General features: G+C 34.9%; 1 protein-coding gene across 2 annotated transcripts; it reads left to right on the top strand.

The window, feature by feature from the left end:
* The first annotated feature begins 2,308 nt into the window (after positions 1-2,308).
* Positions 2,309-14,689, top strand: LOC114727906 (mRNA-capping enzyme-like). Of its 2 annotated transcripts, none has more exons than XM_028914691.1 (19): positions 2,309-2,518; positions 2,646-2,695; positions 3,096-3,296; positions 3,946-4,084; positions 6,036-6,187; positions 7,369-7,452; positions 7,544-7,606; positions 9,017-9,148; positions 9,243-9,449; positions 9,925-10,044; positions 10,727-10,776; positions 11,637-11,799; positions 11,910-12,047; positions 12,383-12,505; positions 12,586-12,684; positions 12,998-13,087; positions 13,521-13,602; positions 13,931-14,061; positions 14,151-14,689. In XM_028914691.1, the coding sequence occupies exons 3-19, from the start codon at positions 3,168-3,170 to the stop codon at positions 14,292-14,294; spliced, it is 2,046 nt and encodes a 681-aa protein (XP_028770524.1). In that variant the 5' UTR covers positions 2,309-2,518; positions 2,646-2,695; positions 3,096-3,167; the 3' UTR covers positions 14,295-14,689. The 2 variants fall into 2 exon arrangements, with proteins under 2 accessions (XP_028770524.1, XP_028770523.1); XM_028914690.1 differs by having other exon boundaries at positions 2,619-2,695.
* The last annotated feature ends 549 nt before the right edge of the window (positions 14,690-15,238 follow it).

Genomic DNA, 15,238 nt, shown 5'->3' with positions numbered 1-15,238 from the left:
CCATCTGGAGTAACTAATTGTCGTTTTCTTATTAGTGACTCGCTTGATCCAAGTGCAATCTTTCTTTTTCCTTCCTTATGGGAGAGGCTTATAATGAGTTGTGTTGTGTGTGCGTGGTTATCTCTTTCAAAAAATAAAAAGTGGCACTGGCATAAGCACCGTACTACTGGGATCAGAGGTAGATTGTTCGTGATTGGTGAATCTTTTGAATTCAAATTCTACTTGTTTTGTAATCTTTTCCTTTGAGATCTTATTGTAATTCTCTCTTTTCAAATGTAGCATGAAACCCGAGCATGCTGGAAGAGTGGAAGTCGTAAGTCCGTGAGAGTTTGATAGGACGGGTCACCCGTCCCCTGTATTTTCCCCCCTCCTTGGGTCAGAGAGGACTTTGATTCTAGATTTCGATTCATATTCCAACTAATTGGCTCGAGCGGCATAGTCGCGCATCCTAATTGGTTTTGGAATTATTTTTGAAAGTATCTCTTGCCAAATCTTAAGAGAAACTATAGATTTGTTTGGTTTCAAAATAACTTTTTATCTTTAAAAACAGAACAAAAACTTGTTTGATAATTTGTTTTTAGTTGATTTTTTTTAAAAAAACAGTAACATATTTTTAAAAACTAAAAAACAAAAATAACTTTTACAGGTTTTTTTTTTCTGTTCTTATATTTTTGTATTTTTTGTTTTGAAATTTTTTTAGAAATATTCTTTTCTTCTTAATTATTATTCATTACCTATCACTATTAGCGACAATTATTATTTACCAAGTGTGATTTTTTATAATTTTTTTTCAAACGTGATTTTTTAAGATTATTATCCAAACAATTTCTTTTGTTTTTTGTTTTCAAAACTTTATAAAATTGTTTTGAGAAAAAAATAAAGAACAAAAATAAACAGGCCTTGTATTATCAGGTTTTTTATTTTTACATGTCACATAAAATTCATAAATGCTGATTCCTTAATGATGAAAAAACCCATTGGTTAATGAAATTTTTTCCCCTCTTTCATTAAAAATTATAGCTCCAAAGTTGTTTTAAACCAATCTTGCAAATTCACATTATAATCCGAAATACTCTTGTCATTTTTAATGTAAAACATATTTTGTAATGTAATTTGTACCAAAAATTGGATCCTATTGAACAACTCTCATGAAACACTGAGAAAAAAGCCGCTTTGGTTCAATTCTATTTAAAATATTTGTAAAAATTAATTAATCATTAATCATTGCTATAAAGCGTGTCAGATTACCCTCCGGCAAAAGAGAAAGTTTGTCCGATTGTGCTACAGATACTATTATGATATGAATTACAAATTTGTGTATGCAGCTAATTTAATTTTACAAATGCTGAAAACATAACATTTTTAGTGACAAAAATGTTTTATTGTCAATTAATTGATATCTGTCCAAATGTAATTTTGCTAGATGTTGCTTCAAATTTTGTTTTTTAATCATATAGACAATGTTTAGGAATTAGGATACATAAAAACCCGAATACATTCCAATAGAAATTTGCTAGTTTACAGCCATTAAATTTGTGTAAAACAAGCTTTTAATCAAATTAGATTCAAGTCTTATGCATTATATTTGAAAAATAAAACATAATGGCAATAATTTGATTCTATGGATTTTTACAAGTAGGATAAATATTATTGTTGTCAGAAAAATCTGTAAGTAATATTTTCCCGGTCTTTAATATAAAACCTATTTAATTTATTTGATTACGTTAAAAAAATTAGGTAAGTTAGTTAATTATAAGAAATATAACTTTTTTTCTTCTAAAACACCATAATCATCTTCTTTAATATCATCATTCTCTCTTCTACTTGATTATGGTTGAAGAAATATTTATAGGGATGATTTAGAAAAAACTGATAAATATGAGAAATGAGTCTTATATTTATGACTAAAACCAACTCAACCTATATTGTTGAGTTGGTTTTGATCCTAAATATAAGAATCATTTCTCATATTTATCAATGTTCTCTAAATTATTCCATGAATATTCCCTTAACCATAATTAAATAGAAGAGGGAGATGGGTAGATAATTATGGTATTTTAGGAAAAATATATCACATTTCTTATAATTAACTAATTTATCTAATTTTTTTAATTTAATCAAAATAATTAAATAGATCTTGTATTAAGAATCGAATGAGTATTATATTAAGTACTGGAGTATAAACGGTCGCTTGAGCTGGTAAGTGGTGATCCATCTTCACTGGGATTTTTAAATAAACAGGAATTTTTTTTTCTTTTGAAAAATCTAATTAATTAGTGACTGGACTTAGATTTTGCGATTCACTGACGAGGACTCGGAATCGCAATTCTTCCTGCTTTGCGCTCTCTCCCTCTCTCATCCTCGTACCATATCTTTGGACTTCGATGGATTCTCTTTAAATATGACAAAACATACGTACATACAACCTTTACTTCTCTTTCACTAATCCAACAAACAACCCCCCTCTCTAGGGTTTCCACACTGACGTGAGCTAGAACAAGCTCTTCATTCCTCAATTGTAGGGTTCTTGTTCGCTTTTTCTTTTCTTTGTTGTATTAGGGCGCGTTCTTGTCACTAATTGTGATCGAGAAATTTCCATTTTCTGGTCTTATGCGAAGGATTTAATGAGTCTCTGTTGCAAGCAGAGTCGTAGCATCACACCAGAATTCGCCATCGATTTCGTTTGCCTGCTGAGGTTAGTTCCTCTTTAGAGCTTTTTCCCTTCCTCCTGGTTTTTTGTCCACTGTTCAATTTTCTAATTTCAATCTTTCACCGGATTCTTAGATATCTATCCCATCTAGAATGCTTACTATTTTGCATTGATTGTGCTAGTGTTTACTCCTACAGTTGGGACGCGATATGGAACTTTTTTGAATTTGGTGCTTGCTTGACTGGGGTGGGAAAAGCAATTTCTTCTTCTTGGCTTGTTCTCACATATAATTTATTTCCTTACTTGGTTTTGTTCATTTGCTTTGGCTTATTGTAGTCGAAGAAGATACCATGATGTGTGCACTATAAAATTGTAGAATCCATGGCTACCCTTTTTCTCTTGCTATCCATGTGGGCTTAATTGGATTGGTATTTAAATGATGCAGTCTGGAAGATTGTATTTAGGGACAAACTAAGCTAATTGCGGGCAAGATTCTGTGAATTTCGCTTAATGCTTAATGACAGCTGCTATGGACTTGAATGCCTCACCCGTTCCAGAGGAAGATGAGGACGCATTTGAAGGGCATGTAGAAGACTTCGCTGTGCAAGAAGAACGCGTAGAAACTGCAGTTGATATAGCGCGCCGGGTACCCTTCTTTTACCCTTGATTTGTCATGGCTATCTAAGTTCAAGAAGGTGCTTCGTGTGGTGGCAGTGTATCTCTCTCTCTCTCTCTCTCTCTTATACAGTGGATTAAATATACTTTTGTAAGGGATTTTCATTGGTTTAGTTTTGGAACTGCATTTTGATAGATTATTTCAATTCTTTAATGATAAATGTCAGAACGAAATAACTGTCCCGGTAAAGTTTCTATTCTTTCTTTTCTGTCCCCTTCTTTTAAAGCAGTTCATAACATTATGAATCTGGTGGCTATCACCCCCTCACCTGGAAAAATATCGAAATAGTTATCAGCCTTTATCCTTGTGCCACTCTCTCCCCATTGGCACCCTCAGTTTATTGGCAAATTCGAAAGCTCCTTTAATAAACAGTAGAACCTTAATCTATCACCATAATTTGAATTATTTGGGTCTTAGCTGTATTGTCTGTTAAGCAAACTATAGTTCCTGATGAGATTTCTTTCGGCTATCCAATTGTTTTGAAGATCACACAATCTACTTATTCTTGGTCTACATTAGTATGCAAAATGTTTTGTTTATCTGTAGATTTTTCTTCTTGTTTTACCCTTTACATGTGTTCTAATTGGTGCATAATTGGCTAATTTTTCAATTTTGTCAGGAGCGTGAAGAAAGAAAAAGACGATTGAAAAGAGAACGTCCAGATGAAAGATCTGTTTATGTATCACCTTCACCTGGTTATGATCAGCTATTTCAAGCGAAGTCCCTTAAATCATATGATAAAAATAGGCTTCCTCCAGGTAAGATTTTATGCCCCAGTCAAATACCAGGCTACAGTAACTACTAATTTAATGCAATTCTTTTTTTTTTTGGGCTGAAATATATGTAACTCCCCTAAACTTTAGGTATATTGCATATAATTCCCTGAAACTTTAAAAATTTAAAATTAACAACTTAATCTTCCATATTTTGATTATTAACCTCCTCTGTGAAATTACTGTTAAATGTCACGCTTTGCCATAAAATATTTTGAGTAAAAACACACGGCAATAACACTTGGCATATGACAATTCATCCTCTTCTCCCGATTTCTTCCTTCACGGAGAGAACAATTCATGGCAGTTCAAAGCCTTTTGCACATATCAGAAGCTTGGCTTTTCCATATTTGTCCACGGATTTCTGCAAAGCTTTCTTCATCTTATTTGATCAAGATTAAGCTTTCTCAGCGGAGTAAGCATATCCAACAGAAGAACAATTGAGGGTTGTTTGAAGGAGAATGATCTTTGAGTGGGGCTTTGTTATTTAACTTCACCTATATAACAAGCTTCTAAGATCTAAAAAGAAAGTTCCCCTTTGTATACTATGCTTTATGGATTAGTAGCGTATTAGGATTATTTGCCACCATAATTAGCCGTGTGTTAAAACTTTTGGTTTTGAAGCTTGCAAATCTTAAAATGGCCGTCCTTGTTGCTTGTTACCTTTTCTTTCTTGTTCAATTTCTTTGATCATGAGTTTTGCAAGTAGGAAAGATGAAATGGCCACATTCTTTGGTTTTTCCCCCCTGCAATCTTAGTTAATCTCTTAATGGATGCCTCATTTGCTTCACATGGGAGTGTCAGTACCCCTTTTCTACAAAAGTTAGTTTTTGGTAATGCAGATGGAGTATTTCCTTCAACATTTTATTTGGCTTCTTTATCACCAATATCCATTCCTTCTAGAGAAGATTAAAAGAATAACATAAATAAATAATCTTTTGGGAGAAAAGGTGGCACTTCCTTCTCACTTTTAGCACCTTCACTATCGATGGATTCCCAGAACAGAAAAATGGAGAAAATTGCTCTGAAAAATGCTGAGAAATGGTGCTGCAGGAGTGGCTATATAAGGTGTCAATAGCGGTTTAATTAATCAAAACACAGGAATGTAATACCACTACCATATTTGAATGAATTGAGGAGGTTAATGGAGATGGGATGCATAACTATTTGGATTTCGAAGGAAGAATATGATCTCATAAAGCTTTCCAGACAAAAAGTAGAGGCGAAATATAGGATTGAATGAAGAAATGGCAGGGGTTAAAGAGGATGATAAAATGGCATTTCGGTGATGATGTTAATTTTGATTTTTATTTATTATAATTTCCTACACTACTCAATTCCAGGTCATTTACCAGTTGTCATTGCCATGTGTTTTTATTTAGTCTGACATGGCATTTTCTGTTAAATTGAATGGTGTTTTTAATAGTGGGGAGTTTATGGTCAAAATCTTGAAGATGAGGGTGCTAATTTGAAATTTTTAAAGTTCAAGGTGGTCATGCAATTGACCTAAAGTTCAGGGGAGTTATATGTATTTTAGTTTTTTTTCCCCTTTTTTGTTTTGGGGAGATGAGGGTTCAAAAGCCCTAGTTTGATGCAATTGTGACCTATTATATCATGTGATGCTATAGTTTCGAGCAATTCAAAACTCAAATAATTTTTTTTTTGGCAATTTATATGCTTTCTGTGAAGTATTAGTATCCACAACAAATACAATTTGTTTTATGAGTTTGAAGAAAGATAAAGTATTAGTATCTCATTGAAAGATGAAAAAGAAGATGCATCATATGGAATGATTTCCTGCTTTATGTTATGCAGATGGATATTGCTTTCCCTGCTGTGCTTCATCAGTATAGGGAATTGTTAGAATGTGGTTTATGTGACATTATAAATTTTAAACTTTCATGTGAGATGTTGTATATCATTTTTTTACACGCAGGGTGGTTGGATTGCCCATCATATGGTCAGGAAATCTTTTGCATGATTCCTTCTAAGGTTCCACTTGGTGAATCGTTCAATGATTGTGTTGCTCCTGGTAGAAGATACTCATTCAAACAAGTGATACATCAACAAAGAGTTTTAGGGAGAAAAGTAAGTAGGATTTATTTAAAAAATGTTTGTTCCCATCTAGTTTAAGTAATGTTACTTGCGTAGCATGCATCTGCACAAACTACACTACTGCTTGTGCTGGCCTTGTTTTTGAGGTACAGTCAACCATCCAATCGTTCACCAGGAAGTTTCTTTTTGGCAGTTGCCTTATTTGAGTGGCATCATTTTTACGTTTTTCTTCCTTTTGATCTGCCAAGTATCTTCCTTTGTAGGATATCATTGAATTTTTCGTTTTCCAAAACTTAGGGCCCATTTCGTTCAATTCTATAATGCCCAAATTATAGGCATCCTGATGCCATTCCCTAGGATATAGTGTTTGGTTGGCTGGCATTCAATGCTGCAGAGAGGTTTCTGTCGAGAAGCACGTTGCCTGGAATTTCGGAATCATCATTCTTCTGGAAAATGAGATGCCCATTCCCATGCTGGAACCAATGCCAGATTTACCAAAATATTTATGATCACACCATTGACCTATATTCTTCCTCTTCCCCATCTTCCACTGACATCACCAGCTTCTGCCAGCATCACTGTTGAGCTGGCCGATCTATTTGAGAATCGAAACCACCAGAAATCTATTTGATGATGCCTACAAACAATCATTGTTGATTTCTGAACACTGCCACCTTGTATTTGCTAAAGAATGCCGGTGGGGGGTCTTATTTCTTGTTGGTTGATGTCCTGATTCTGATATCTTGGCTGAATGACCAAGGACCATTTTATCATACTTGATGTGTTTGCCGTTGAGAGGAGACAGAATGAGGCAGGAGGAGATGGTGGTGGTGTGGAAGGGTTGAATGGGGTGGTGAGGAAGGAGGGGCAGTGATGGGAAGAAGGGAAGAACAAAGGAGAAGGGTAAGGGGAAAAAGTATAAAGAACATAAGTTTGATTCCAATAGTCTTAACATCATATCAAATAAATTCACAATGATCAACATTCTATTCTATTCCATTTCATTCCTCCCTTGTCATTACCCATTCTGGAACCAAATGGGCTCTTAGGAGTAATTTTGTTCAAATGAAGCCAATTACTTCATAAGCCCAGAGAGGAATAAAGATAACCACCCTTGATGGGGTTGTTTACACAATCTGCGAAAAACTCTACCTGTTAGTAAATGGTTTTCTTGTTTTATCATCCTTTTCATATTTTATTCTTTTGGTTTACAGCTTGGTTTGGTGATTGATTTGACAAATACTTCTCGGTATTATCCAGTGGCAGATCTAAAGAAAGAGGGCATCAAGCATGTAAAGGTTTGTAGCCAGCAAATTCTTGTCACCATCTCAAGGTTTTCTAAATTTGTCATTCAATGGGTCCAATTTCTTTTCCTTATATGTGGTTTAGATACAATGCAAGGGGCGTGGTTCTGTACCTGATAATTTATCCGTGAATCAATTCGTCCATGAGGTTTGTTCCTGTCTCGACCAATATTCTTCTAATCTTTTTGAGTTATTCTGAAGCATGTGGTGTTTGCTCTTTCTCTCTCTCTCTGTGTATGAGGCTCGAGTGTTTGTTTCTTTCCATTAATCAACCATTGCTATGTCCTTTCCTTATATACTCTAGGAGTGGGCATTTCTTATCCTTAAAAATTTTCCTGTTTGGTGTTTTAGTTTGTGTTTTCTAATGCAAAGGTTCTATATGTAATTTTTCCTCCTCGGTTAATTCAAACAATAAGCTAATTGGAAACTAAAGTTGATTTTCTAGTCTATAATGGATTTGAGGAAACTAATTCTGTTGGATGTTTATTTTCTTTCATGTTGAGAATTGATTTGCCACTATTCCATGGCCGACTTGTATTTTGCAGCTTTTGTTTGGAAATAAAGTGGGAAATTTCATGATCATGATTTTCATGGGCCCAAGAGGATGCCCGAACTCAAGTAGTGAGGGGAAGATGATAAAGGGTTAAGAAATGAATTGAGAAGATTTGCAATGCTAGGTCCAAGCTGTTCCAGTTTGAGGGGGAATGTTGGAATCGAATGATTCTCGGGAAGAATCATATTTGGATATATGCTATTGGGTTGTGATTCGAAGGCAGATTCATGGCTGTATATTGTTAATTGAAGTCAAATGTCCTGTTTCCTTTTTTTTTTTTTTTGGTAATAAATATGCCTGGTTCATAAGGCTTTATGTTCTGTGTTCATTTCCTTTTTATGTCGACTGATCTTTTGTAGCCTACTCTCACTCTCTCTCTCTCTCTCTCTATCCATCTATCTATATATATATATATATATATATTGCAGCTTCTATTATGAAATAAGGTTAGAAGTTTCAGAATGCAAATCTTCAGTATGCTATCTGGATTGCTTTATGTTTTAAACCACTGTTCTAATATTTGGCTTATTGTTGGAAAACACAAGAGTCCAGGCCCCATACTCTTGAGTTTCACTTATACTTCTTATTCTTATCTTATTTTATATTTGTTTCTTTTATTGTTAATTATTTATTGTTTAGTTTAGATAGGATTGGTCTACCCTATATTCTTAGGGATTAGGATTGGTCTTGTGTAGCTCCCTAATCTTATATGCATTCGCATGATTATCCAATGAAAATAGAGTGAAAAGGCTCTGTTTTGATCAATTTCTTTGCACCAAATAGTTAACTCTCTGTTAACTTCATTTATATTTTGGTTATACATGTAATCACGTGCTCCCTACCACTTTGTCTGTTTATGAGTGAAGTTATGGAAGAAAATTATAAAGCCATAAGTCATTAGTGCTGAGTCAAAAAGTCCTTCAGAAGAAAGAAATGCTGACTTTCTTCACAATTCTTAGAGCTATGGAGGTAAAGTCTTTAACCAAGTGACTGTTTACATTTCAGGTTACGCAATTTCTGTCACGTCAAAAACACTCAAAGAAATATATACTTGTCCACTGTACACATGGTCATAATCGTACAGGATACATGATCATCCATTATCTTATGCGTGCCATGTCAATGTCTGTCACACAGGTCAGTTGACAAGATACTTCATCACCTTGTTCTTTGTCTAGGACGTTGCTTGAATATGTTAGGTAGCTGATTTGCTGATTCATTCATTCTGCAGGCAATAAAAATATTTTCTGATGCACGCCCTCCTGGAATCTACAAACCTGATTACATTGATGCGTTGTATACATTTTATCATGAAAAAAGGCCTGACATGGTGGTTTGTCCTCCTACTCCAGAATGGAAGAGATCCTCTGAATTTGATCTTAATGGTGAAGCAGTGCCAGATGATGATGATGATGGAATGCCCGACCCCACTTTGGATGTATGGATGACATACATAGTGACTTCTGATATTTCTAAATTTCTATTATACGAATGATTTGTTGTAATTAAGACGTGGGAGTATCTGTAGGTCTAGATGGTAATCATGGTATTTCTTGAGAAGTTGTTCCTTTCCTGTGCTTTATTGGATTATAAATGGGATGGTTGAAAATAGGCTAAGGGATAATGAAAATTATATGGACACCGTATAGGTGTAAATTTTTTTTCTTCCAACTTTCCTTCTCTTAACTTCTACCACGCACACCCTTTGTTATTTGTTTAGAGTTGAACTGAAAATGTGGTGAAGCCTTGGGCCCAAAGACAAATTATGTGTGCTCTTCTTATAACTGTCAATGAGAGCTTGACTGTGTGGTCCTTTGTTCTACATTTGGTTCTGTCTATCTTACTATACCCTAACCCTAGAGCATTTCCGATATTGTTATTATTATTTTTTAAAATCTTTCCACCACACTCAGGAGAACCACGAGACAGATGTATTGATGACAAATGATGATGTCCTGGGAGATGAGATACCTAATGATCAGCAAGATTCATTCCGGCAATTCTGTTATCAATCACTTAAATTGGGTGCTGGGGTAAGCCTTGTAAATGATTTCTCTGTCATATTGCAGGTCCCCCCCCCCCTTTTGTGTTGGTGGTTTATCATGTGTTTCCAAATTGTTTATTCTGCTCTATAGGCATCTTATTTTTTGGAGGCTTTGGTTTTATTTATGTTAGAAAATGTTATTTGAGATGCTTTTATTTTTTACCACTTTAGGGGACCTTTAATATATAATCATATTTGTTGGACCTTTAATATATAATCATATTTGTTTTAAACATTCATTTCAATTATAATTACTTATTCTGCCATATTTTATTGAGGACTTGTGTATGCTGATTGAAGAGTCAGTAGGCCATTTATCACATGAATGGCTGGTTAAATTTTAGCATCAGTAAAGGTCATTATAATTTTTAAGATGCCTACTTTGTTGTGTAAATTTTCATTATTCATGCTGGGGTGACAATTTTTGAGATGTGCCGTTATGAATTTTTTATGCTCATGAAATTGCTCAGGTGCCTTGTGTTTGTATCGATTCCTACATGCTCTATTTGACAACATTTTGTAAGTCTAAGTGACAGTTTTTGAAGGTTGCTGCCAGCGTTCTTTATTTTATTCTTTATATTTGTTTTTCTTTGTTTTGTTTATGTAATTTTCTTGCCTTTGTGTACCTTTTGTGTTTTTTGTAGCTATTTTACTAATTTCCTCACATGCAGGCTAGAGGACACACACAATTTCCGGGGTCACACCCAGTATCTCTGAACAGGTTCAACTTTTTGCTCTGAGTTTGTGTGCTCAGGATGGGGTTACTACTACTTGTTCCTAACTAATACAAGAACAGAATTTTACGTGTTGGTTTGTTATGCTATGGCTTATCACATGGTTGATCATGGTTGTTAGCATTGGATGCTTATTATGCCATACAGTCATTTACTTTTTTGGTCCCTCTGTTCTCTTAAACATCCATGCAAATGATCAATGCTTAGCATAAAGCGTACTTTTTGTTCTCTCCTAATGATTTCATCCAAAGGGGTTTTATGGAGCCCCTTATCTATGGCCTAACATTTATCTTCTATTCAAAATTTCAATGGTGCTACTTGTTAACAACTGTGTGTAAGATGGAGCTAACAGGATAATTTTTAAATGCCTTAGTATTTTACCAGAAGATTGTTGTCCTCATTCTTCGTCTTGATTGGTTTCTATTGTCTTTTCTTGATGCAGTCATTGACTAATAGCTTGCAATTGCAATCATTTTCTCCAAGTCAAATTGCATCAATCTATATCACATTCTAATTTCAGAACCTTTTAAGCATTAAAATATTTATGGTACACCTTTTTTTTTTTTTTGGCGGCATATATGTGGGGTCGAGTCAAACATATTTGCTCTGAGACTGAAAATCGAAGTCTAAATGAGTATATGAACTTCTCTCCATATTATGTTGACTCCAATTAATTAAAGTTGATTTCTTCTGCTTGCTGTTTTAAATTCTGAAGTTTCTGTTATGAATCTTTCCAATATCTTTGGTGACTTATTGATGAACTTGTATATATTTAGTATTTGTATCAGTTGTTTGAGGAACATGCAACACATTGTTGCCTAATGATTCAGGTCTTCTTATAATACAGGGAAAATTTGCAGTTGTTACGGCAGCGTTATTATTATGCAACATGGAAAGCTGATGGAACACGATATATGATGCTGATAACAATGGATGGATGTTACTTAATTGATAGAAGCTTCAATTTTCGAAGGGTCCAAATGAGGTTTCCTTGCAGAGGCACAAATGAGGTATGTGTGCGACTTTATATTCAAAGTGACTTGTGATTATTTTTTAGGACCTTTTCAACTTCATGATGCATCAGCTGATAGTTTTTATCGCTTAATGTTTGGCTCTTCAGGTGCTGGCCGAGAAGACCCACCACTACACACTACTTGATGGGGAGATGATTATTGATACTTTGCCTGATTCAAAGAAGCAGGAGAGGAGATACCTTATATATGATCTGATAGCCATCAATCACGTACCAGTAATAGAGGTTTGGTTTGTCACCTATAAGTGGTCTTGAATTCCATGATGTAGTTATTTGTTGCGTTAGAAGTAAGAGCTGATATTTCAGTTGTTGATATTGTTTGTTTCATTGTCAAATCAAAAATTGGTGTGATTGATATTTGGGTCACCTTGTAACATATGCTGGTAGTTTGCAATCAAAATTGATTTGACATTGATTATGAGATTAATTTCCACAATGGCATCACCTGATTTCTTGTAAAATCCAGCAATTATATGTGAATAGCTTTTCTTCTATGATATGCTGACTACTGTGTGAATTCTTTATTTATATCTTTAACTGACATCTTCAATTTGGCACAGCGACCTTTTTATGAAAGGTGGAAGATGCTTGAGAAAGAAGTGATTGAACCTAGGAATTGGGAGCGACATAATATATACCAGAGCAGAAACCCATACTATAGATATGACATGGAACCATTCAGGGTATTTGTTTCTAACTGTAGATTGAGCATGGTTTAAGCTTTATTTCTTGTTCTTTTTCTTCCTGATGGATTGGTTCTCAGGTGAGGAGAAAAGATTTTTGGTTGCTCTCTACAGTCACAAAGCTCTTAAGGGAATTCATTCCCAAACTCTCTCATGCTGCTGACGGCCTAATCTTTCAGGTAGATTTGAATCAATCTCAGATGATTATATTTATTATTCCCTTGCTACTCTCCAACTTATGGAATAATGTCATTAGACAGATTAAACTCATTTTAATCATTATGAGGTACTTGGCCTTATAATGTCTTGCAATCTTTACTTTTATCCCTTGACTGTCTCTCACACTGGAGTCTACATGCTACAGAGATGTATTCCAAATGAGAGTTGAATGTCTTCGTTGTTCATTGCTCATTGCTCAAACTTGGATCGTTTTTCTTCTTACCCTTGTTATTGGATTGAATGGAAGTTGTTACTTGCAAAATTAATTTCCAGGGCTGGGATGATCCTTATGTACCACGCACTCATGAAGGCCTCTTGAAGTGGAAGTATCCGGAGATGAATTCAGTTGATTTCCTCTTTGAGGTTGTATCGTCAGTTTTTAACATGCAATGTTCGGATATTTCCTTGGATAAACTGCACACTTTGTTCTCGTAGACCTTCTTTCTATTGTCAAATAACAAATCTCCGTCCCTCCAAAGAAAAAATTATATTACCCTTTGAAAAATTTGTGGCTAAACAAAGATGTGTTTTGGTTAAGGGACGGCATTATAGTAGGGGGAAAAATCTAAAATTTGATCTAAAATTCTGGATATTTTTCTTTTTGGGGGTTTAAAGAAAGATCTGTATGTATTTTGAAAATCGAGGAGATGGTTTGATAATTCTAACGTAATTCAGAGGAGGCCTGTGTGATTTGGTCTTTTTTCAAAGAAAGTAAAGAATTTGTGCTTTATGCTTTGCTTATCACTGGTCACATCCAGTTTGCAGCTTTCCAATTTCTAACTACTTCTGTGGACAGATTGATGATGACGGTGAGAAACTTTTTCTTTACGAACGAGGAAAGAAGAGGCTCATGGAAGGAGAGAGGGTAGCATTCAAAGGTCAGGAAGATCTAAATTTCTAAATAAATATGCTGTTGTATAGATCTGTCTATTGCAAGTAAAAAACCTTTTAGAGATGAAACAAGAGATGGTCTAGTCATGGCTTGATTTATTTTTCGGCGTGGTGCATGCTCAAACCATGGCATACTATGTCCAAGTTTTCTATTATGATTTCAGTCCTTACCGGCACCGTGAAGTGGGTTGGAGAGGGGCTATAAATTTCCTGGAACAATAATAACTCAATCCATCGAATGATTGTGCTGCATATGAATTGTACTTTCCAATTACTTTTACCGCAACTACTTATTGGAAACTTCCCCATCTGCAGGTGGTTCAGATCCCTCATTTTATTCTGGAAAGATCATAGAGTGTTCTTGGGACAAGGATAAACAGGAATGGGAATTCATGCGAATGAGAACTGATAAATCAACTCCAAATGAGTTGAATACTTTCAAGAAGGTCTAATGGCCTCTTCTTTTGTTTCCTCTTCATTCTTTCTCTTTATCTGTACGTTTTTTGGGCCTGATCTTTACTTGTCCTTCTTTCAGGTAATGCGAAGCATAAGAGACAATATTACGGAAGATGTTTTGTTGAATGAGATATCCGAGATTATTCGCCTTCCCATGTATGCTGACAGGATAAGAATTGACAGTAAAGCACACCATCATACTAACGCAGCGCGGAGAAGGTAATTACCATTGTCAAATCTGGAACTCTTGCAGCAGCTTCATCTTTCTGGTCGGAGAATCAGGTTTCGGGATATTGCCACATCTGTGCTTAAGCAAAGAACCAAGTCCATCCACTGATGCCCTTTCACTGGGATTTCTTTACCTGGATATAGCTATAATATAACCATCTTCTGAGAGGTTTCCTCGTTATGTAATTAGCTAGGACTCTAGATCAATAGAGTTAGGCTTAGGATCCATCCAGTGTATATTATTTGATCAATTTTCTCATTTTTAGTGATTATAAGTTGTTCAAAGGGTAGCTGTGTATTAGAGTCAAATTCCATTACATTGATCAGGGGTTATCCTGGATGTGAATATTAATTGGAGAAGTAATCACCTGCTTCTATTACCATTGTAGCCACACCAGGGCGCTGAGCACTACCTCATTTTGCCGTCGCCGCTATTGTTTGATGTTTATAGCTTCCAAAAAAATGGAAAGGCTCCGGTCCAGAGTTCAGCCCCTAATGAAAAAAAGTGCTTTTATTTGCTTATCGCTTTCCTCAACGAAGTTGGATAATTTGCCTTACTGGTGGCCAATAATAACTGAGGGATAATTTACCTTCACGAGGCATTAAAGCTGAGAGTGCAGAATAGGAGTGGATATAGTACCGCTTATCAACCATCTTGTTATTTTGAAGTCCCTCTAATGTTATATACTACTCTTCCCCTGCATTTTAGAAGAAATTTTTTTTCTTAAGGTGGTGTTTCTAAAAATATAAAAAAAAATTTAATGAAAATTTAAACTAGTTTTTTAACCTTTAACTTAATTGAATGGATGTTATTTATTATTTCTTTATAATAAATTTTCATTCATCGTCTCTCGTATACCCTCTTATAAACAGGAATATAATTAAAAAAATATATGTATTTTACATATTCATTGTTTTTAAATAAAGTTAACTAACATT

The sequence above is a fragment of the Neltuma alba genome, unplaced genomic scaffold, assembly GCF_004799145.2.
Source record: "Neltuma alba isolate B1F8T4 unplaced genomic scaffold, ASM479914v2 tig00012515_pilon, whole genome shotgun sequence".
NCBI classification, from domain to species: Eukaryota; Viridiplantae; Streptophyta; class Magnoliopsida; order Fabales; family Fabaceae; genus Neltuma; species Neltuma alba.
This window is presented reverse-complemented; position numbering and strand designations above follow the sequence as displayed.

Bases quoted from the DNA above. Each gene is read 5' to 3' on its own strand.
- LOC114727906 (XM_028914691.1), top strand. From the start codon at position 3,168: ATGACAGCTGCTATGGACTTGAATGCCTCACCCGTTCCAGAGGAAGAT. The intron at 10,045-10,726 runs GTAAGCCTTGTA...CCTCACATGCAG, and splicing joins CACTTAAATTGGGTGCTGGG to GCTAGAGGACACACACAATT. The intron at 12,506-12,585 runs GTATTTGTTTCT...ATTGGTTCTCAG, and splicing joins ATGACATGGAACCATTCAGG to GTGAGGAGAAAAGATTTTTG.